Source organism: Myripristis murdjan, chromosome 19 (assembly GCF_902150065.1).
Source record: "Myripristis murdjan chromosome 19, fMyrMur1.1, whole genome shotgun sequence".
Classification (NCBI taxonomy): Eukaryota; Metazoa; Chordata; class Actinopteri; order Holocentriformes; family Holocentridae; genus Myripristis; species Myripristis murdjan.
In genome coordinates, this window is record NC_043998.1 from 23,930,030 (window position 1) to 23,953,516 (window position 23,487).

Genomic DNA, 23,487 nt, shown 5'->3' on the forward strand with positions numbered 1-23,487 from the left:
CTTCACTACTCACTCCTGTGCTGTTTATTTCCACTCTGTTTCACGCATTTAGCCGACACTCTTATCATTCACAGTGAATTTAAAATAGTGCTGATGTAAAACAAGTTTTAAATCCAACGTCATAAGGAGACGCATTACACCCATATCTAATTCCAAGTTAATTTGATTAGTCTGGGCTACAGAGGAGTATTAGTTTCCAGTGGAGTTTAGCATTCCCTCAGCTCTGTAGAAGCTTTTATACCATAAATCTAAGGGGAAATTATGAATATTTGTAATGTTGGAGGATTCATTTGACATGAAAATCCTCATGTCTGAAACCTAAAAGAACTGACCTATAAAGTTAGTATTTTTTGGATTGGAAAACAAAGTCGTGACTTCTAAATACTTTTAGGTAATTTATATTTTTGTGTAAATAATTTGGAACATTTTAGTACTATTTATTTTGGTTTATATGTAATATTTTTCAATTATTTGTTTTAATTTGCTTTCATTTTCTTACTTTTGGCCTTTTGATTTTGCATGCATGTTCGTGCACAAAAACATCAGCTATGGCCCCCTCAATCCCAAAGAAAACCACTTTCAAAGTGCACATATCAGTCAAAGCCAGAGGAGTCAAAGCGTCAGAGACATAGCAGCAGAAGATAGCATAAAATATTCCTGCAATAATTATGTAACCAATACACACGCTTTAATAAAGCAGTTTCATCTGAACGAGTGAGGTGAGGCTGAGGTGAAGCTGTGTGGAGAAAATTAATCAATAAAATGATCAACATGATCAAAGAGAAAGAAGGAGAAGTTGTCGATGTTTTGCATATTTATAAAGCAGGTGTAATACACTCTTAAGACCAAAACACCCAAAAAACAAATCAAAACAAAAACAAATAAAATGTGTTGAGAGCCATACTTGGCATAATACAGAGTGGCAACAGACAGGAAGCTGGTCATCTAAGTTTTAGCCTCAGCTCCAGTCCAGGAGGTGAACTGGTGACTCTTCGGACCCAAAAGTGAGCCGTGTACCCTGCAGGTGAGGCTGCTGTCCCTCCCCGCCCAATATGCTGCAGTAATCCTCTCAGATTACCCAGCAGCCCTCAAACCCTGAGCCAATTAGAGATTCTCTGCAGTGCTGCCAGTCAGTCCTACTGCTGTGTTGTTTTTTCTATAAAGCAGCCTGCAGGGGGCACTGCAGGACACAGAGGGAGACCCTACCATGCTGCAAGTTAGTTTGTCTTGTGTTATGATGGGATGTGATGGGACAAGCAAAGTGAACAGAAAAACAGAAGTAATACTGCTGGGAAGCTAAGAGCCAGGTTATTTAAAATTAAGCACAAAGTCCAGAAAATAGATCACAGATTGGGTTTGGCTGATAAATTTAACAATAATTTTCGGATACCAGCCAGTCGAAGTTTTCCTCTGTTAATCTGAAACAGGATCTTCCCTGATGACAGTAACAGGAGGAAGTATGAAAAACATGCAGTGACATTTTATTTTCTTAATTGAGCATTTTATGCTCCTCATGTAACTACCCAGTTGTGCATTTTGTGATTTAATTATTCATTTAAAAGGCTGTAATGTCTCAGAGTGTCTGTGAAGACTGAATAGTAGGAATGGGCGATATGTTATCGTTTGCGATATATCGTCAAAAAAATTCCCCATGGTAAGAATATGTCATCTCGCGATAATAACGATAAACTCCTGTTGATGATGTAATTACGTGCGCAACGCACTCGCCGCTGGCAGCCGGCAGCTCACACGTGTAGCACAATAACAAGCATGGCGGAAGGCGGGGCTGATAGCAAAGAGCTCGTTGCTAAACAAGGCTCCAGCTCGATTATCTGGAACTGGTTTGGCTACAGTAAGTCTGACGTGGAGCAAACATCTGTCATATGCAAAGTTTGCAAAAAAGCGGTGATTACAAAGGATGCAGTACAGGTGTACTACTTAAACTTAATTGGTATAGTTTAGTAGCGTATTTGACTACAGTAAGTATTATTTTTGAGCAGTATTTGTGGGGTTCTCAAGACTGAATGCGGTGATAGATTTGTAGTCAAAAAGATGGAGTTGAATTGTTTTATATTTTTTATCGTCACTTTTATCGTTATCGCAATAAATGCCAGAAATTATCGTGATAAAATTTTTAGTCCATATCGCCCCTCACTACTGAATAGAGCTGTTAACACTAAAATTATTTCATTAGTCTGACTGGCTGGGTACAGATGAGTTTTATTGTCCCATGATGCTAACTTAAAAGGTTTTTCCATCCTGATGAGGATAAAGATTTTGAGATACATGCTAATATTATTTTTTCACTATTGTACATTAACTGTGTCTTTAACTGTTTAAATGTGCAATCATTTCAAAGCTGTAGAACGTTACAAGAATTCAATAGTGCAATATGTCCATGTATTTAGGTGTACTTTACATATTCTCAATTAATTATCTATTTATTGTTGTAATGTTATTGTAGGATTGCACATTTTTTTACATAACACTTTTTTCAAATTTCTAATGCATATATTTTAACTCTTATTTTCCTATTCTATTTCTTATGCTTACATTTTTGTTTTTCTCTGAGAATTTGAGCAACTGCAACTGACACAATTTCCCCACAGGGATCAATAATGTATTTCTGATTCTGATATTTTTGGCAAGAAAATGGTCAAATTTTAAAAATATTAGAACAGCTTCGAAAACAGTTGGCAACTTCAGTCTTAAAATGTCAAAGTTACTCCCACTATATAAAGCTGAACAGAGAGAGACAGAGGCAGAGTCTGGTTAAAGCGGCAGTCAGCGGAGCCTCGAGTCCCGGCAGCTGCTGCAGGGACGAGCCAACACAGCCAGCTGTGAGGGAGGAGAAACTATTTCACTGACACATGCAGGCTAAATCAACACCAAGAATGTCAAAACTTCCCTCCACACGGAGACCAGGAGGCACCAGAGACAAACACACTGCTAGCTGAAGAAGCTGTAGGTGAACACACACCCACCTGCGAGCATCAGCCAGGCTCCAGCCTTCACAGCCCACACCGTCTCAAACACACTGCGACTTCAGCTGACTGTCTCTAAGATCACAAATTACTGTAGTCCTGATGATCTAAAGATGACCAATGTTCTACAACTGTAATATTACCTTTTCTTTTTTTTTTACATTATCAAAAGGAAGGTTGATCAAGTGAGCCTGCTCTGTTTCAACACTGTGCCTGCTTTGCACCAAAACATGCCAACAGAGTCAAACACGGGACACCTGAGCTGTCTGACGTGACGCTATAATCATCATAAATACAACATAACTCCTCTGCAGCTATAAACTAAGCCAAGTTAACGTAGTAACTTATCACTTTGTGAATATTTCCATGTCAAAATACACTATATTACCAAAAGTATTCGCTCACCCATTCAAATGATCAGAATCAGGTGTCCTAATCACTTGGCCTGGCCACAGGTGTATAAAATCAAGCACTCAGGCATGCAGACTGTGAAACAAGACATTTGTGAAAGAATGGGCCGCTCTCAGGAGCTCAGTGAATTCCAGCGTGGAACTGTCATAGGATGCCACCTGTGCAACAAATCCAGTCGTGAAATTTCCTCGCTCCTAAATATTCCACAGTCAACTGTCAGCTCTATTATAACAAAATGGAAGCGTTTGGGAACAACAGCAACTCAGCCACGAAGTGGTAGGCCACGTAAAGTGACGGAGAGGGGTCAGCGGATGCTGAAGCGCATAGTGCAAAGAGGTCGCCGACTTTCTGCACAGTCAATTGCTACAGAGCTACAAACTTCATGTGACCTTCAGATTAGCCCAAGTACAGTACGCAGAGAGCTTCATGGAATGGGTTTCCATGGCCGAGCAGCTGCAGCCAAGCCACACATCACCAAGTGCAATGCAAAGCGTCGGATGCAATGGTGTAAAGCATGCCGCCACTGACCTCTAGAGCAGTGGAGACGCGTTCTCTGGAGTGATGAATCACGCTTTTCCATCTGGCAATCTGATGGACGAGTCTGGGTTTGGAGGTTGCCAGGAGAACGGTACATTTCAGACTGCATTGTGCCGACTGTGAAATTTGGTGGAGGAGGAATTATGGTGTGGGGTTGTTTTTCAGGAGCTGGGCTTGGCCCCTTAGTTCCAGTGAAAGGAACTTTGAATGCTTCAGAATACCAAAACATTTTGGACAATTTCATGCTCCCAACCTTGTGGGAACAGTTTGGAGCGGGCCCCTTCCTCTTCCAACATGACTGTGCACCAGTGCACAAAGCAAGGTCCATAAAGACATGGATGACAGAGTCTGGTGTGGATGAACTTGACTGGCCTGCACAGAGTCCTGACCTGAACCCGATAGAACACCTTTGGGATGAATTAGAGCGGAGACTGAGAGCCAGGCCTTCTCGACCAACATCAGTGTGTGACCTCACCAATGCGCTTTTGGAAGAATGGTCAAAAATTCCTATAAACACTCTCCTCAACCTTGTGGACAGTCTTCCCAGAAGAGTTGAAGCTGTAATAGCTGCAAAAGGTGGACCGACATCATATTGAACTCTATGGGTTAGGAATGGGATGGCACTTCAGTTCATAGTATGAGTAAAGGCAGGTGAGCGAATACTTTTGGTAATATAGTGTATATGTTATAGCATGAGCAGAGTTATTATGAATTTCATATAAAAAGGCATTGGATAGATAAAACAATTTCATGAAAATCTGTTTTCCTGTTATTAACATTAATGCATCAAGGTGCTCATCTAATTAGCTAAGGTGTAAAAATATAACTAGATAACTTGCTCTTTAGTGGGATTCTGAGGTGTGAGTATAATGTTTCTATCATGTGTTACTCGCGATTTAAGGCATCTGCGCACACACATATACACACCCACACACACACCCAGACAGAAAGATGCCAGCCATGACGACAAAATGCCCCACACACCACCTAACCTAATACAAGATCGATACTGATTTGAGTTTTTTTCTCAACTGAAGAGTCCGTTAACCATTCATTCGAGCTGACATTCAAAACAATTACTATAGTTAATCTCTTTGATCAAATATTTGAATAAACAAAATTAACCAATACTGCACACGCAAAAGAGAAGCAAGATACTATCAAACAAAAACAGCTAGAGAATAACCTTTTTCATATCCAATTTCCTCTTTGAGATCAGTAAAGTTTTTCTTATTCTGATATGACAGACGGAAGACACAGATGAGCCAATATCAGATATTCAAAAAAGGGCAAATATCTACCAGATACTGATAAACAAACAGTGGTGGAATCCTAGTGCACAGAGATAATACAACCAAGAATCAACATCTGAAGTAACTTGGACCCAGAAATTCAACCTCCCTCATAATTAATGCGAGCCAGATCCATTAGTGACGAGGTCAGACATGAGTGCTGCAGCAAAGCGCCAGAATAAGAAGTTAGTGAAGCCTTAGTGTACAGGTGAAGCCGGCAGCCGCTCACTCACCTTTGGGAGTGTGCGTGTAACCTGCAGTGACCGGGGGCAGCGACACGTTCAAGTGCAGCTCAGAGAGATTCTTCATGTCTGCATTCAGACTGCAAGAGCCACCAAGAGCCAAGAGACTTTTAAGTCTGCTGCTTCTCCACTTGTTCAGTATAAATAAAGAAAGACACCCCCCTCCCACACACACACACATTTTATCACTGTACTTCTGAGGACATTCAGTAACTTCATTCACTCCCTCTGATCCCAATCCCTCTCCCTTACATGCTAACCCACCATACCCAAACACAAACTTGACAATATATCCTCATTTTGCATCGTTTCGCTTTATTTTAATTTATATATCTTTATCCCTCTGGCAACACCAGATATGAAAGACCAAACACACACCATTGTTTTGCTTTGTCCACTTCAGGCCAGTCACTTTTCATACCAGCCAACATATTATTAACCACATAATTAATCTCTTGTTTTCCCTTTCCTCTCTCATTTCCTCTATGAATTTAATTAAATCTGCACTCATTGTGCAGAAGGAAAAATCTCCACCTTCATTTAGCCTATGGTCTAATAAATCATGAAGAAATTGTACAAGGACATAAATGAACAGAGACAAAAACATAAGGACGCTTTTTTGGTTCTATTGAACTGACATGTTGGAGACCATGCAGCCACAAAATGCTGGTTAGTTCAGTTCAGCATTTTTGCATTGCAATAATATTACCAACTCTGTTGCACGAGCTGGTCTTTCTCTCCATTGTAAAAAGGAGTATACACCTACAACCACATCACACCAGCAGCTCAGCTCTTCAGCGGCTATAATAAGCGTGCTGTCTCAGACTGCCCACAGTGTGAAAATAATCCACCTTGGTTGGAGCTCAAGAAAACATGATTACACCTTTTTTCAATATCCGTCCATGATTACACCTGTTTTTTTTCTGGCTAGCAAACCTCCTCCAGCCTCCAGGACTGATGGTTTTTCATACCTAGGACTGTCCAATAAAACTGATTCAAGATTAATGAAAAATGCAACAGGGAGTGCTGACAGCACTTCCCAAATCATCCGTGGGTGCAGGTTTCTTCAGGAAGAAAATGCAGGCTGGGGCCTAAACAGTCTTGGAGCTGCATTAGTTGGCTTTGACTGGAAAGCTGAGACTCTTGTGGATTCAATGAGCCACATTTGATTCATGTGTGATGATGTTGGCCCCCATAACAGCCATTTCACTGCAGGCAGAGCATTTTGTCCAACTGGACGTCGCTGTAGAAAATGACCTCTAGTGACATCTAGGAGAATCACAGCCTCATCAAACTTTACAGACACAAACTAGAGAGAGAGGCTGTTCAGAGGATGTCTGGTTTTCCAGGTAGACTGACAATAAGGGTGAGTTTCTGACACATTTCCACTACAGACCACTTGCCATCTAATTCGAGAAAAATGCCATTATTACAGAAACCTACAAAAGCTTTGAGACCAAATCAAATCATGATTTTTTTTTTTCTGTAGTGTTCCTCAACGTCTTGTTGTCCTGATGTGGCATTTGGGAGGGATTTTTGAACAGTTTTATTAATTTTCAAGAGGTCAAAAATGGTTAAACAATACTGTAATTTATTTTGGTTGTTCATTTTAGTAAAGGTTAGGTTATATATTGTTTTATACCGTAGTATATTCACAGCAAATTTTTTTTAATGAAAAATTTATGTAACATGTAAACTTAATGTACTTGACTTGACGCTTATAAACGACTAGATATAGAAAAATGAATCAAAGTTTGTTTCCAGAATAATCAAAATAACTCGCTGGGTATGGGATCAGTGTTTGGCCTGTTCAGTCACTGCAGTGGGCCTGTCACCTCTGGGCCAATCAGCGTCCAGCTCAGGGGAGTTGACGTGCCGAGGAGCCAATCAATGTCCGCAATGGGCGGGGCCCCGCGAAAAACGAACTGTCACTTTGCTAACGTTAGCTTTAGCTTTCAACGGGTCGACATATAAATGTAATTACAGAAACAACAAAGGTGTCTCAGATGTATTTACCTGTAATATACCTGTTAGGAGGCCGGAGACTCCCGGAAATCAAGTATCTCGTTGCCCTGTTGCTGAGAAGCGTTACGACCGTTGACAACCCAACAAATCCGCTACGTTCGCCTTAAAAAACACCGGTGAAATACTTCATGTCAACGCTGACATAAAATCAAGTCACATTTTCAACTTTAGGCTACACGTTTTCTTTGACAAACAAACTGTAAATGCCGACTTTAACAGTGAAGTGGAGGACTGAAGAGTGAGATGTGCTGCGGGTGGTCCGTCTGCCTCTGGCTGCACGAGATGACGCTGTAACTTTACTGGTTTTATAGCGCTCGTGCTCGTGGGCCCTTATCGCCCCCGAAGATCGTCTCTGCGCTCAGGACGACAGATCACAGAAACGTTCTCAAATCTGACACCGGATTTCAATAGCTGATGTACCACTGCGGACATTGTTGTTTTAAAGCTGCTGATATTTTGTATCAGTAATGGATATCTTTAAATTGTTATGATTTAATAATAAAAAAAAAAAATTAAAAAACGGGTATTTTATTTTTGTTTTAAATTATTATTATTATTATTATTATTATTATTATTATTTGTCATTGTTGTTGTTGTTTATATAGTCAGTCAGCTTTATTTTGTATTTTATTTTTCTATTTAGCTGTTTATTTTGTTTTGTTTTATTATTTTATTTTGTTTTAATTATTTATTTGTCATTTTCATGCCAAAACTACGGAAGCCCTAAAGGGCCATACATAAATATATTTTATTTCCTCCGTTTTCTCGTGATAACGAGATAATTCCTCCGTTTTCTCGTGATAACGAGATAATTTTCCTTCGTTTTCCCGTGATAACGAGATAAATTTCCTCCGTTTTCTCGTGATAACGAGATAATTTTCCTCCGTTTTCCCATGATAACGAGATAATTTCCCTCCGTTTTCTCGTGATAACGAGATAATTTTCCTCCGTTTTCTCGTGATAACGAGATATTTTCCCTCCGTTTTGAATGAATGAATGAAACGTGATAGGCCTGAGATTTCCATCATACGTGACATGTCATGCTGACTGACGTCTCCTTTGACACATAAAGCAGCGGTCACCAATCATGTGCCATGGAGGGCCGAGAGGCTGCAGGTTTTCTTTCCAGCCAAGACCCCCACCAGGTGATTTCACTGATCACCTGGAGCTAATCAGTGAAATCACCTGGTGGAGGTCTTGGTTGGAATGAAAACCTGCAGCCTCTCGGCCCTCCATGGCACATGATTGGTGACCCCTGACAAAAAGCATAAAGCTATTTCAGCCTGTGTCAGGCCTTGATTGAACAGATAAGTGATGCAGTGATTAATATTCTCCTGCTCCTCTGACATTGCTACACTGACTGATGTTTCCTGCAATAATTTAATAAGACAATCGCTTTGTTTTCTCGAGATCTCGATTTAATTATCTCGTTATCACGAGAAAACGGAGGAAAATTATCTTGTTATCACGGGAAAACGGAGGAAATAAAATATATGTATGTATGGCCCTTTAGGGCTTCCGTACAAAACAATACAAGTCCTCAGTGTATTTCTTATTCCTTCTTCCTTCCAGTTTGAAGGGGGAAAAAATAGCAGTGTATTCATGCATACTTGGGTCAAACCTTTTAAATCAGAATATTCACAAATGGTTAGCAACTACATGACTCGTTACTGCATTACAAGACATGAAATTCATGTGTGACGTCTGACTACACCAAACAGTGCATAAATGAACATAACATAAACCGAACAGTGCATAAAGTTAATATGGGTAGACTTTTTTAAACATAAGCTCAATTTCTTATCCTTGTGTTTATTGTTGTAATACTTGAAGGGATTAATGCACACATTGAGACTTAACACACATAATTTGGCACATACCTTTGATACCACTCATACACACGGCACATGTTTTTTACAATCAATAAGTCACTTATTGTTTTATTTGGCATGTCTTTCTATATTTCTTGCAACTTCAAAACTGTCAACTGTATTTATGCGAAGACGGAAATAAGCAGGAGTGAGACCTCTTGCCTGATGGGAAATTATTGCGTATTCTTTTTTTCATTATCATTATTATTATTATTATTGTGATAAAAACTTATATCCAGCAACATACTGCCCGGTAATCTGCTGTTAATGCAATTTTTATTTTAAAACGTGTAAAATGCGGAGGGAAAAAAATAGAAAAAGAAAAAAATAATAGAGCTAAAAAAAAAAAAAAAAAAAAGTGTGTGACCCGGATGTAGAAGCTTCCGGCAGGAGGTCACTGCAGCTTCAACAACGTGCACCCATGTGGGTTTAGAGGCACAGAAAAGAGAAAACAGGTACCGGTATCTGCAATTTTCCCTACTTAATCAACTTGATCAACCTTATCGATTACTTTTCCGATATGTTTATGTACATATTCATATGTTATTGGTGTTGTTACATCGCCTTTCATAGCGGCAGCGACGTGTGTTTTTGCTCACTTTAGCTCAAGTTGTTGCTTGAGCTAACTAGTCATCATAACTCAGTCTCACTGTAAACTGAGAGCCAGATACGGACAGCAAACACTGTCTGAAATCTTTAATAAGGTTATTTATTGTCATACCTGTGATGATTTTTCTATTTAGTAGTGTACGCCAAACTCGCTTACAAAATCTAACTATGTTAACGTTGCCTTGTTTATCACATAGAGGTCAACTTTTTCTGACCTGATAGGAAGCAAAAGGTCTTCAATTCGGCGTTGATGTGACGCACCAGGCAGCATTTATTTGAATAAAATCTGCACCTTTAGAAACAGGCCACCCACGCCCCTATGTATTTTAATCGATAGATAGATAGATAGATAGATAGATAGATAGATACTTTATTCATCCCGCAGGAAATTCACAGTTTTTCAGCAGTATCCACAGATTACAGATTAAATAAAATAAAAAAGATGAAAAAAAAAAAATAAAGAATAAGATCTAAGTACAACAGAATAAGATCTAAGTACAAGCCAGTGTGCAAAAAGCAATGTGCAACAAAAAAAAACAGAAAAAACCGTGTGCATGGGTGTATAAAATGTGCATAGAGGTAGGTCAATGTGCAAATTTAGAAGAAATATACAGTATACACATGATAAATAGCAGAAGCAATATAAACACTATAAACAAGGATTATAAAAAGATAGGAATATGAACAATTTAAACAGAAGTAATAACAGTTAAACAGCAGTGGAAAATAACCTAACCTGAGGAACACACGCTCCGACCGAGGTTCAGAGTTAGTGTGAAACCATGAGACCAAGACCGTCGACAGAACCTGACGCCCGGTACTGGGAATTCAGGAACTGTCAGACTTGATCCAGCCTCATGGAATCACCCCTTCCCCTCCAGTCTTTACGTGTTATCTACCAGTATTGCAGTGTGTGTATAATGAGTTATTTCCTCCGGGTGGAGTTAAAAAGCCGCATGGCGTGGGGGAGGAATGATTTCCTCAGTCTGTCGGTGGAGCAGGACAGTGACAGCAGCCTGTCACTGAAGCTGCTCCTCTGCCTGGTGGTGGCGCTGTGCAGTGGATGCAGTGGATTGTCCATGATTGACAGGAGCCTGCTCAGCGCCCGTTGCTCTGCCACAGATGTCAGGCTCTCAAGTTGTGTGCCCACAACAGAGCCCGCTTTCCTCACCAGTTTGTCCAGTCATGAGGCGTCCCTCTTCTTGATGCTGCCTCCCCAGCACACCACCGCATAGAAGAGGGCGCTCTCCACAACAGACTGGTAGAACATCAGCAGCAGTTTTTTGCAGATGTTGAAGGACGCCAGCCTCCTGAGGAAGTACAGTCGGCTCTGTCCTTTCCTGCACAGAGCCTCAGTGTTGGTCGTCCAGTCCAGTCTAATCGAGGAGAACTGTGGAATAACAGTGGAAACGAGTCTAAAGTTCAGTTTTTTTCTGAAGTAACGCGTTGCTTTGTAAATCAGCTGTATGCCGAAGTGACCAGAAGACACTAAAGATCCATAAAATGCTTTTTGTCATGTTGTTACAGCTTTAAACTTTTGTCAGAAGACAAGGTTAGGTGAAATTACAAGATTTTTCAGTGGAGTTTTGCGTGACAGTCACTCGGCTTGAATCCAGCGGTTCCTGGGGAGCCAGTTTTAAAAAGTGAGGATTTTGCTTAAACAAGAGCAGCTTGATAGATTATGTAATAGTAGTAGATAATAATAAACTTTACTTGTGTTGCACTTTTAAAATAAAATAATTACCCTAGATTAACTGAATAAAATACTTGGATACATAAATAATAATGAGAAGAATTTTTTTTTTTTTTTTTTTTTTTTTTTTTTGCCAGAGTGAAATTTGGATTCCAACAATTAAATCCGTCCCCTGTGTCTTTTCCAGCAGACAGACAGACAGACAGACAGACAGACATCATGACGTCCCTCGCCCTCCAGCTGAAGAGGCTGGCGTTGCCTCAGAGCGACCCCGGCCTGCTGACGCGCAAAGAGGTGGCCTCGCTGCTCTTTGACCCCAAAGATGCTGCTCAGATGGACCGGAGCTCCTTCTATGCCCTCGGTGAGTCCCGGCGTCCCAAACAGCCCAAATGTGTTTTCAGCTTGTTTTTGTTTTTGCATGTTGGCCTGGAAAAATCCCCATCAGCCCACGTCATCCACCTCTCATGGTGGATGTGATACATCTTACTTGATAATTTGGTGATGGCAGAGTTGGAGTTTATTCTTTTTGACTCATCATTTACTGTCTAAAAGTGAAAAATAATGCCACTGTCCGATGGGGAGTGACTGGAGCCCAAAGTGATGTTTTCAAATGTCTTCCTTAGACTGACCAGCAGCCAAAAAACAACAACAAAGTATTAATTTTGTACTAATGGCATGAACAGGAAAAAAAGAGGACAGTCAAAACATCTTAATGAAAGTGGAATCAGCAAAAAACAACAACAACAAAAAAAACCGCAGTTTCACTTGATGGATTACAATCAAAATCACAATCTGTTAATTTTTTCTTGGCTAATTGATTTATTGACAAATTTTTTCAGTTTCCCTACAGGGTTCAATTAAATATTTCTGATTCTGATTCCATACAGTCGATTGATACCGTGCTGTTTTTTTATTGGGAACCCTGAACTTGGATTGACTCTACTGTGACTTTTTGATTAGATCCATAGAAATCGAATAGGTTTGATTCAGTTCAATTCCATTCATTTTCTATGATTAGATCTCACACATGTGTGTGTGGTTCTCACATCGATTTTCAAGAAACTAAACATTTATTCAGTGAGATTATTTCCTCTTATCTCTTAGGCTGCACAGGGCTGGAGGAGCTGCTGGGAATCGAACCGGCGTTCTATGAGTTTCAGGACACCCTGTTCAGCCGCAGCTCGCTGACCCTGGAGCGCAGCGTCCAGTCCAGAGAGGTCAACGACAAGCTGGACGCCGGCATCTCGCTCTTCCTCACGCGCCTCTGCCCCTACTTCCTGCTCAAACCGGCTCAGAAGTGCATCGAGTGGCTCGTGCACCGGTAAGACGTCACCAGACCTCACTTTAATCAGAGCGGTAATTACAGTGCTCTTAATGTGGTGGGAATTCATTAGGACAGACAAGTACAGGATGTCCAAGTCCAGCTGATCCTGGATCTGAGGGCCAAGACCACAGCCAATATCATTAGTTTGAAGCTGCTGATATTTTGTGTCAATAATCAATAACTTCAAGTTGCAAAGTTTTTTTTTTTTTTTTTTTAAATAAATGACCTATTTTATATCCTTACAATTCCATCTTAATGATAAATAATCATTTATGTAATTTTATTTTTATTTTTATTTTATTGAATTATTTTATGAATTAATTTTTTTATCAATCAGTAAATTTACTTACTTACTTATTTTACTTACTTACTGATTTACACGCCTTGTCAGTATCTTTTTTTTTGTTTCAAATTATTATTTAAGAGTATTTGTTTATTTCCCTCTTTATTTATTATTTATTTAGTCATTCATTTTAATGTTGTATTTTTTATTTTATTTTATATTTATTTATTTGTTGTCATTTTTCCTGTCGTAACAATGCATGTCCTCATTGTATTCCACCAGAATTTATTCATTTCAGTTCGGGGGGAAAAAAAAACATACTTGGGTCAAACATTTTAAAAATGTTTCATTAGAGGCAGTTTGTGTTCAGACCCTCCTTCAGACAATCAATGTGGTATTGGTAAAGTCCACAATAAATATGTAATCAAACAAATTGCATCATATCAGAGGTGAACAATAGCAACTGATGTGTGATTTTTTTTTTTTTTTTCCAATTAAAGGCTGAAACCTAGATGTAATATTTTTATTTTTGTTTCCATTTAAAAAAAAAAAAAACCTCAGTAGCATGCAGTTTCTGTCCCATCTCATTCCTCTGTGTTGATGCTGAACAGGATATTAAACTGTGTGTGTGTGTGTGTGTGTGTGTGTGTGTGTGTGTGTGGCTGCAGGTTCCACATCCAGCTGTATAACGTGGACAGCCTGCTGGCGTGCGCTCTGCCGTATCACGAGACCAAAATGTTCGTCCGGGTGGTTCAGCTGCTGAACATCAATGAGGCGACAAACCGCTGGAACTGGCTGCACTGCCTGCAGGTCAGACCGGCTGTTCTCCTCGCCTCACGTCATGTCTGCATGTCAAGATTCTGTTGAAGGCAGAACGAGCAGGATTTCCCTAAAAAAAAAAAAAAAAAACAATGGATAGACTCTCCATCATGAGTTGTGAGCCACTCGCAGTGTGTGTTGGTGTGTGTGTGTGCCAGATCGACGGCACCACGTCCAATAGGAAGCTACAAAAAAATCACGTTGGAAAAAAGGAAATCTGTGGAAATCTATATTTTTTCCTAGGATGGCAATGTTATATCTTGGTCATTTCATTCCCTCACCATGCTAGGAAAGGAAAACTGGCTGCCGGTGCTTATCTCAGCCAGGGGTCAAATCCTGCTCATTCTGCCCTTAAGAAGACAGAACTTGAATTCTGTGCCAGTTCAATTCTTTTCCAGCCAAACTGTGATCTAAACCAAATTATGGAAAAAACACAGGAGGTGTTCATGCGCTTCATAGATCTCTAGTTTTTCTTCCATAATCCCTGTTTTTGCACCCTGTAGTTTCTGCAACATGGACACCAGTTTTGTTGCATTAAAATATCGAACATTGAAATGCACGGTGTGTTCATGTGTTGCTGTTGTTGTTGTTGTTGTTTCCCTCAGAAACCCGGCGTGCCTCTGGCCAGAGGAACGCTGATCACCCACTGCTACAAAGACCTGAGCTTCATGGACTTCATCTGCACGCTGGTCACCAAGTCCATCAAGGTGCGTGATGTCCGTCACGCCAAAGCACACCGAATCAGACCGCTTCAGATGTGCTCTCGTGAATTTTGGTTAAAAATCAATGAACAGTGCATCAGTGGCGTTAAATATAACCAGCTCATGTCCATCAATACATCTGTTTTCTTATATGATCTGTGAGCATTTCTCTCGACATAATTTTCAAGTTATGATTTGGTCGAAGCACTTTTTAATAAATTTAAACATTGCTTCTTAGCTTTGTGGTGCATGCAAATTTTTGCTGCTTTGACAAATTGACAATTTTTTTGATTCCTGAATCGGCAAGGTATCCAAGTATGTCGTGCAAAATTAGGATTAATTTTTGGCGACAGAAGAGTAAAGGAGAGTCCAGACCAGACGAATCACGCTACACGTCAAACAGCATTCTCTTATTGTCTCCAGACGGAGCCGGTTTCACGCTGAGCCGCTGCTTCATCAGATCTAAACTCTTTCCCTCCTGTGTTCTCCTCCTCAGGCGTATTCAGGTCACTCTGCAAACTGTTCACAGCTCAGAGTGATCTTCTCCTTCTACGCCTCCACCATCGTCCCGGCTCTGGACGCCGTGGAGAAGGTCTCAGACACCATCATATCCAAACTGCTGCCCTACATTCAGAAGGTAATGTTTTTGACTGTATAATCTAATATCAGTGATACAATCCCAGTGATCTTACTGTGTGGAGATAACGTATCGTTATCATGATTTAGTGATGATATGGTGATTTTTGTGAAATTGTGACACAATTATAATGTCTGAACTAATGGTAACAAGCAAAACTTTATTGAAAAACCCTCACACAGTTAGACATGAAACATTTTAAGGTGTATAATTTGTAAATTTGTCTGTTTTCAGAGTGTCTGCAGGTCCTCTAAATGTAAATTCAATTTTCTAAATATCAGGCCTCAAAAGTTAGAAATAGTCTCAGATGTGAATGTATGAGGTTTTTGTTTATGCATCATTTAATTTTTCTTTGCAAAAATTAGGCACTTTGCACTTACTCCTACATACATTTTAATGCACACAAGAAACCAGATTATAACCTCAGTATCTGTAGAGAGAAATCCACAAAAATCCTTGGATTTCTTTGTCCCAAGTTCTGTGTTTTTTAAAAAGCATCTTATTACCTCAAACTGACCTCAGCACAAGACTGAATATACAGCGCTTACCTTTACACCTGCCTGCAGCGCTCATATGAAGGACAAAAAGACGATTTTTCCAAAAAGTCTGTCTTAAATTTGGTTAAAATTCACCTTGAAAGCGCCAAATTTAACTGTCTGGCACCTGTAGACAGCCAGGTTCTGTTTGACTTCACACCAAACTCAGAAATAAAGAAGCTCCCACACACTTTCTTGTTCACTTATCTAACCTCATGAAGATCCTTTTGCCAACAGATATAATTTAATCACAAATGAAGAAGGCAGCGTGTGGGAGTTTTCTTTTCGTGGTCCTCTCCTCCTCACCTGTCCTTGTTGTGTGTTTTGTTTTTTTTTTCCCACGTTTCTTTCCGTCCACCCTCAGGGCCTGAAGTCGTCGCTGGCGGACTACAAGGCGGCCACCTACATGATCGTGTGCCAGCTGGCGGTGAAGGTGGTGCTGGAGGCCAGTCTGGTCGACACGCTCGCCCTGCAGCTCAGCAAGTCGCTGGTCAGAGAGCCCGTCCTGGCCAAAGAGGGGCTGGGCTGCCTCATCGTCCTGCTGCAGAACCAGAAGGAGGGAGCGGTCGGACCCAGGTGGGTGCCGTCACCAAATTACCTGAAAATGTCTCGGTCCTGTTATGGGTAGAAGGAGACAAAATGAAATGTGGACTGTTTCCTCACGTGTTTATAACCACTTTGACCACCACAGAAGAAGAGACAGACCAGAGCATCGTGAAGTCTAGTCTCTAAGCAACAGCCTGTCCAATCAACAAGCTGCTGCTGAGTCATGTGACCTTTGTTTGTGTGTGTGTGTGTGTGTGTGTGTGTGTGTGTGTGTCTCCTCAGAGCGTTCGGCCGTCTCTGCTGCATGTCGTCTCTGGTGGAGACGCTGCAGGTCATGGCGTCCGTTCACGACGTCAGTCCTCTGCTGCGCTACCTGCTGCCTCACCTGGTCCACGGCGTCTTCAGCACCTGCACAGGTGAGAGACGGGATCATACGGGTCTGACTCAAAGTCTTAATCACGTCTGTTTGTTGTTGACAGATGCTGCACAGGGTTGCTTTCTTTTCTGCACTTTTATAAAATCCATGCCACAGATAAATGAGAGACAGAAGTTTTGGAGCGCATAAATTTTGAGCAAAATCCCGTTTTTCACTGACTTCCTCAGACTGAGGCAAGATGTTAAATACCATTTTCACCTCTGTATGTCCAGCAGTTCCTATTAGCTTAGCATAAAGACTTGAAATCTATAGGAGTCGTTAGCCTGGCTGTCTGAGCTCTGAAGCAGTCTGAGTCACACAGTAGATCATGTGGATTTGAAATACACGTCGTCAGAACTGCTGTAAGGTTTATTTTTTCACTTTGACAGAGCCAGGCTAACGATTCCCATTGACTTCAAGTCTTTATGCTAAGCTAACATGAAATGCAACCCGATCCACTGGACAAACAGAGATGACAATGGTATCTAACATCTTATTTCAGTCTGGGGTAAATTGGAAAAAGGGGGATTTTTTCATAAAATGTTGGAGTATTCCTTTAAGGTGGAATGTTGATAAAGATATGATTTGATTAAAAAGCAGTGGACACATTGTTGTCTGTAAAGACTGTAAAGACTGTGCCCAGTTTTTTTCTGATTCAGCTGCGTTCAGAAAACTGTTTCCAGACGATGTTTTGAAACATTTTAAAAGTTCAGTTAAAAATCACTTGACATTTTGATGGAAACAAAAGCAGCGGCAGATGCAACACAAGTTAAAACAGCTTTGTAGGAGGTTAAGGACGTTTTGCACACTGTTCACTCTGGATTACACACAAAAACGTCTCTTGTGTGTTTTGTTTTTTCTGCTCCAGATGAGATGGAGATGCAGGCGGAGGCGGCGGAGGCGGCTGAGTCTGCGGCTGCCGGTCCCTCTGCAGTGTTTGAGGCCGTCCTGCAGGCGGTGCCTCTGAACAAAGACCTGGACCACACGGTGGCTCGGTAAACACACTGCCCTCACACACACACACACACACACACACACACACACACACACACAGCCTTCACCTGAGTCATAACAATCATTTCAAATACATTTCATTTTGAACTTGCATGAGTCACTTGTAGTTGGTGCAGCATCAAGAAGTCTAGTTATTGGAGGCCTCTGTCGCCTGATTTGGATGAAATTATGGACGAAATTATGGAGGAAATTATGGATTTTGATTGTCTCACCACAGCGCCACCAACAGGCCAAAAAGTCGCCAAACTTCAAGCAGCGATGTTTTGCACACCAAACGTCACCAACATTCCCATCAAATATTAATCCAGAACAACGTGACCAGACAATAATATCTGCTTAATGTCCCTTAAGCAGTTTCCTGGTATAATTTCTTCATTTTTGCCCATTTATAATTTTAAAAAGTCTTTGATTTGCTTTGTTCCGTCACAGGTTTATTTGCCTGGGGTGTTAAAGCTGTCTTACATTCAGTTTTTTAAATGTGGTTTTCTGAAATCTGCAGCATTAAGAACCACCTTCTGTTTAAAAAAGCTCATGTTGCTCATTTGCTTTTATTATTTCATGGATTATTTGGAAGTGTTTCTGATCTCACTGTGACAGATTTCCCCGACCTTCACAGATGTAAACCAGTCCGTGTCCACCGCTGTGATTTTTTTTTTTTTTTCCTCCAGTAGAAACGTTGTTGTTGTGTTTGTTTCAGTTTGCTGCTGGATGAGTATCTGAGTCAGAGTGAGACGTCCGAACAGCACATCACCTCTCTGAACCAGCGGCTGCTGCCTCTGGTCCGACTGTTCGAGTCCAAGTGAGTCTGACACACACACACACACACGCACACACACACACACACACACACACACACTTTGATGCACCGCTGATTGTTTTTAATGTTTGGGAACCTGGAATTTAAGTGTATTCCACTGAAAAGACTAATTTTTTTTGTCATTGATCTTCTAAACATTTGGATTGATCATTAAATGAGTGCATATGAACCACGATATGTGGAACCGTCTGAGATATCACCTTTAGCGGATCACTCCCAGTCTTCTGAGTATCACTGTGTATAAACATGTGCTCGTTTTATGCCTCATGGGATAAAGTTGGATCGACGTGTAAACTTTAATAATATCGTGCTCGACCACATGATGTCATCACTCAGGTACGGTGGAGCTCTGGACTCCGTCATCGCCGCTCACGTCGGCGACGTCAGCGACACCGAGCAGAAACAGCTGTTCCACCACTTCCTGTCTCTGTCCATGAGCAGCGGGAAATACCAGGTACAGCATGACAGTGTGTGTGTGTGTGTGTGTGTGGCAAGATAAATAAGTGCAAGAGAAGCTTCTCAAACCAAGGTGGTAAATTACAAAGAGACCAAGTTAATTGTACATGTGATGTCTTTAGACCAATAAAAGGCCATCAGGTCATGTGAATCTGTCAAGATATCTTTTTTTTTTTTTTTTTTTTTTTTTTTTATCATGTAAGAAGAAAAATACCAGGTGCTCATGGCTGAACACAGTCAAAAAAAATGGTTGCTCATGGAATCATGAATTTGGAAAATAGGAGACCGTGATTTTAAAAAAAAATGCTTCTATAATAATAGTCTTAATAATAGTCTTTACTGATGACTCACTAAAAAACCAACATGATTCAGCCACTCCTGGTGTTCATCAGCCTGTAATTACAATGAGACTCCTATATAGCCAATCAAAAAGCATCTAATCCCAACACACACACACGACACATAATCTCTATAGCAGGAAATGACCTGAGGTGGGATTAAAAACTCCACTAATGAAATGGAAAAACTGTTAGAGTGATGTCTTGCCAGGCGGCGCTGTGGGCGTCTCAACCTGCTGAGTCAGTTTGTGAGTGTGACCGTGTTTCCTGTGTTTCCTGTGTTTCCTGTGTGCTGTCAGATTCTGGGCAACTCGGACACGTCTCTGCTGCTCAGCCTGAAGCACCCGCTGCCGTCGGTCAGGAGCCTGGCTGTGGAGCACCTGATGGGCATCATCACCTCGGGACAGGTACGCCACAAAACCACTTTTTCTGTTTTGATCATGTCTGTTTTGTCACACTTTTGTTATAAACAGGCGGTCCAGTAACAACCTGGACTTAGATGTTTAGGCCCCGGTGAATCCTCCAGTGCATGTTTTAAATGTCCAATAAATGAACCGATTGCACGTCATGTGACTTTTGTTTGCAAGCCCTGATTCACTGTTGATTAGTGTGAAAGTAAATAAATCAAATGCAAAAATGTATTTTAGTCACGTTTTCCCCCACTAAAACTTTGTCTAATAAATCAAAGGTTCACAGATATTTGTTTACATGGCCAGAGCCTGCTGCTATACATGACATTATTTGAATTATCCTGCATCATTTTATAATAAATGAAAAGAAAGGATTAATTTTGAAGCTCTGTAAATCAGAGGCATAAAAGATGTTTTTTTTAAATAGCAAAAATGTGTGAAAATAAAATTGGATGTCGTGCCATTGTAATCAACAACAGGGAATTTTTCAGTGTCCTGGGGACCCACTTTTCCCCTTAAGGACAATTTTGTATTTTTACAAACAGCATAATACATTTTTTATATACCATCTGTTTTTTTACTTGCTTCAGCTTCAAAATTCTCTCAAACTTAACATATTACACTTTTAACTGAATGAATCAAATGCAAAAAATGCATCATCGTCATTTTTTCCTCTCTGGCTCAGACCAAACAAATGTGTGTGTAACGTCCTTTCAAAATAAAATCCGTCGTGTGTGTAACAGCAGGAGAGTCTGGACGAGTCGTTCCTGAGGGAAGCCATCCTGGACCGGCTGCAGGACGACGTCCCCGAGGTCGCGGCCGCCGCTCTCAAAGCTCTGGAGGTCAGTTGGGTTACAGACGTGCTGACAGCAGGGTTGCCGGTTCAAATCCCAAACAGCGTTAGCTCACTGCCTGTTGTTGTAATGAAGCTTCATTGAGGTGGAAATGTGGAACTCTGCAACTGTGAAGCAGAAGTAAAGCAAATTGAAACAGTATAACCTCAATAATCATTTCAGTCACACCGTTCTAACCCCTGAAACGGTTTAAATAAAGGTAAATTATAATACCAGGGCTTCATAACAGTTGTATTTTAGGTTTAGAATGCAAAACACGGGCTAATAGAAGAAAATATACGTGTTTATAATCAATGTACGACATAATTCTGTTGTATGTGGTTGTGCTTAATGATTAAAATATATACTTTAATACTTTCTACTTTGGTTTTAGATACTAAAACATTTAATTTCATGTAGATCATAATGATGATGAGAAATTAATGATGAGAAAACGCAAGTAAGATCTTAATAATTGCGATCGTAACGTCTTTGAAAACACCATGTTGCTCTGTTTGATGATGATGATGATGATGATGATGTTCAGGTCTTCATCGATCGTTTGGACCCAGAGGACACCGTGTCGTCTTTACTGTCACTGCTGCAGAGAACTGACCTCTCGTTGGCTGATCAGTGGTCAGTGAAGCACACACACACACACACACACACACACACACACACACACACACACACATAGTTATTATAATATTTATTCATGTCCATGTAAAATCCTCTTTGCACGGCGTCCTGCAGGCTGCCGGTGCTCACGGCGGCGGTGCAGCTGCTTTCCGACCCGCGGGTGGCGAAGGGAGGGGCGGAGCTTGTGCAGAGGGCGGGCTGGTCGCTGCTGCCCTTCCTGGTGATCACCGCCGGCCGGCCGGACTCCGCCCAGCTGCAGCTCGCCCGGCACGTCGCCCAGTCGGCCGTCATCGCCCAGCACCCGCTCACCGTGGACTGGGCTCAAGGTGACGAACCGAGCGGCTTCACCCACAAACAAAACCTTGAATTAATTAATTAATTTATATCTAAATATCATTTCTGTTGCAAATAAACTCTCGCAAACTTGCATTTAGTCTTTTAATTCGATGTTTTGGCTCTAGACCTTTTGATTTGAAACCAAAATGTTGTCAGTGCAAAGGTCAGATGATGTAATTTGGATGGAGAGCTTGTCAAACTGCAGCTGATATCACGATTCATTTTTCTACTCCACGATGTCGCGTTGCATTTGTATTGCAATATATTTAATTTAGATATATCGACCTAGCCCTAATTGAAATACAAGTAGACATAATTATAGTGTTTCAGGTTTTGAATCCTGTTTTCCTGTAAGAAATCAGCACAGCTTCTCAAAAGTATATCATAACTCTACATTTTGTTTCGTTTGTTTTGTTAGTTTGTATTTATTTCTACATGACATTAAAACCCCTTAAACTTGAGTTTATTTTCACAAATGACAAAAGTCAAAAGTTAAAAAAAAAAGTTTAGTTGCTGTTTATTTACAGCAATTTACTCTTCAATCATTCTATGGTTAAATTCATATGTGCTTAAATTAATGTGACTTTTTTACACTATGTTAAATAGAATTTTTTTTAATTACTTATCTTAAATGCAATAAGTTATTCTTCCCCCTCTGCTGCTTTTGTTGATCTACTTTTTTCTTTCTTGTTTGTATTTATTGTTAAGTGCTTAGTTAATTACGTTTTTAAATAAGTGCTTTGTAAATAAGCTACTCTTACACTATGACTGTGTAAGGATAATTATAAAATGATTTTGAAGCGCACTAACGTCAGAGGGTTTTTCTGTCCTCACAGAGCTGGAAAAGGTGATGAGGAGAAGCTCTGACCCCGATTTTCTAAGTTTGGCCAACCAGCGCCTGATCTCCACTCTGACCAGGAACCTGGCCAACATGGAGCACTTCTCCAAACGGGACGCCGTGAGTCTCCTCGTCCGTTTACGTTTCCTTCCTGCAGGCAGGGAGCCCCGCAGCCCAAATCTGCTGAAAACCTCTATATTCAGTTTAGCTGACCCACTCTAACCAAAACTGTTGAAGCAGGGGTGAGAGGTACCTCAGTCCTCAGCTTCAGTCCAGTTCTGATGTTTCTCGCTCTTTAACATTAAAATACTAATTAGAGGTTGATGCAGCAGTAATTTGATAATTGTCTGTCCTCAGCTGGAGAAGCTGGCCCAGCTGGTGGAGCAGCAGCGGGGCTCTGGTCTGAGGGAGCGCGCCTCCTTCCTGGTGTTCACCCAGACGCTGCTGCAGGGCCTCGGGGAGCTGAGCGAGACGCAGCACCTCCTCACCGCCCAGAGGGTCTACGCCGTGCTGGAGCGCCCCCTGCTGGAGATCATCAAGGACAACGATGCTCAGGTCAGAGGCGGAGAACGTTGAAGGAAAACGTTTGGATTTTTTTGGAAACATTACAATTCGGTTACAAGAATCCAAAAAGGTAAACACAGTTTGGAGACGGGACTCAAGCCAAAGTCTGATGGGAAGTGATCAGAGCCCACAGTGATGCCTTTGTCCAAAAAAAAAAAAAAAAAAAGATATGAACAGAGAGAAGGAAGGCAATCTTGGCATTTTAATGAACTTAGTGAAGCTGGAATCAGACATGTTTGAACTTTTTACTTGATAAATGACTTGAACGACTCATCGATCATCACAATTACAATGATATTGTCAGTTGTCTAATAGAT

At 40.9% G+C, this 23,487-nt stretch overlaps 2 protein-coding genes across 5 annotated transcripts in view; one reads left to right on the forward strand and one right to left on the reverse strand.

The window, feature by feature from the left end:
* The window catches only part of sun1a (Sad1 and UNC84 domain containing 1a), a 29,628-nt gene extending 21,847 nt beyond the window's left edge, over positions 1-7,781 (reverse strand). Inside the window, exon 1 of one of the 2 annotated variants that reach the window (XM_030077455.1) lies at positions 7,494-7,781. The gene's annotated coding sequence lies outside the window, so the exon portion shown is untranslated. Of the gene's footprint in view, positions 1-7,482 lie in introns of both variants that reach the window. The other variant, XM_030077454.1, reaches the window with a different exon arrangement.
* Positions 7,782-9,743: 1,962 nt separating this feature from the next.
* Positions 9,744-23,487, forward strand: part of heatr1 (HEAT repeat containing 1) — a 40,537-nt gene continuing 26,793 nt past the window's right edge. The window contains exons 1-17 of one of the 3 annotated variants that reach the window (XM_030078069.1): positions 9,744-9,817; positions 11,852-12,025; positions 12,769-12,985; positions 13,940-14,081; positions 14,696-14,797; positions 15,288-15,428; positions 16,329-16,540; positions 16,793-16,926; positions 17,794-17,920; positions 18,637-18,738; positions 19,093-19,210; positions 19,850-19,957; positions 20,704-20,802; positions 21,341-21,429; positions 21,547-21,758; positions 22,605-22,726; positions 22,964-23,161. In XM_030078069.1, the coding sequence (XP_029933929.1) occupies positions 11,884-12,025; positions 12,769-12,985; positions 13,940-14,081; positions 14,696-14,797; positions 15,288-15,428; positions 16,329-16,540; positions 16,793-16,926; positions 17,794-17,920; positions 18,637-18,738; positions 19,093-19,210; positions 19,850-19,957; positions 20,704-20,802; positions 21,341-21,429; positions 21,547-21,758; positions 22,605-22,726; positions 22,964-23,161 (2,265 nt within the window). In that variant the 5' untranslated portion in view covers positions 9,744-9,817; positions 11,852-11,883. The remainder of the gene's footprint in view (positions 9,818-11,851; positions 12,026-12,768; positions 12,986-13,939; positions 14,082-14,695; positions 14,798-15,287; positions 15,429-16,328; positions 16,541-16,792; positions 16,927-17,793; positions 17,921-18,636; positions 18,739-19,092; positions 19,211-19,849; positions 19,958-20,703; positions 20,803-21,340; positions 21,430-21,546; positions 21,759-22,604; positions 22,727-22,963; positions 23,162-23,487) is intronic. The other 2 variants (XM_030078071.1, XM_030078070.1) reach the window with 2 other exon arrangements.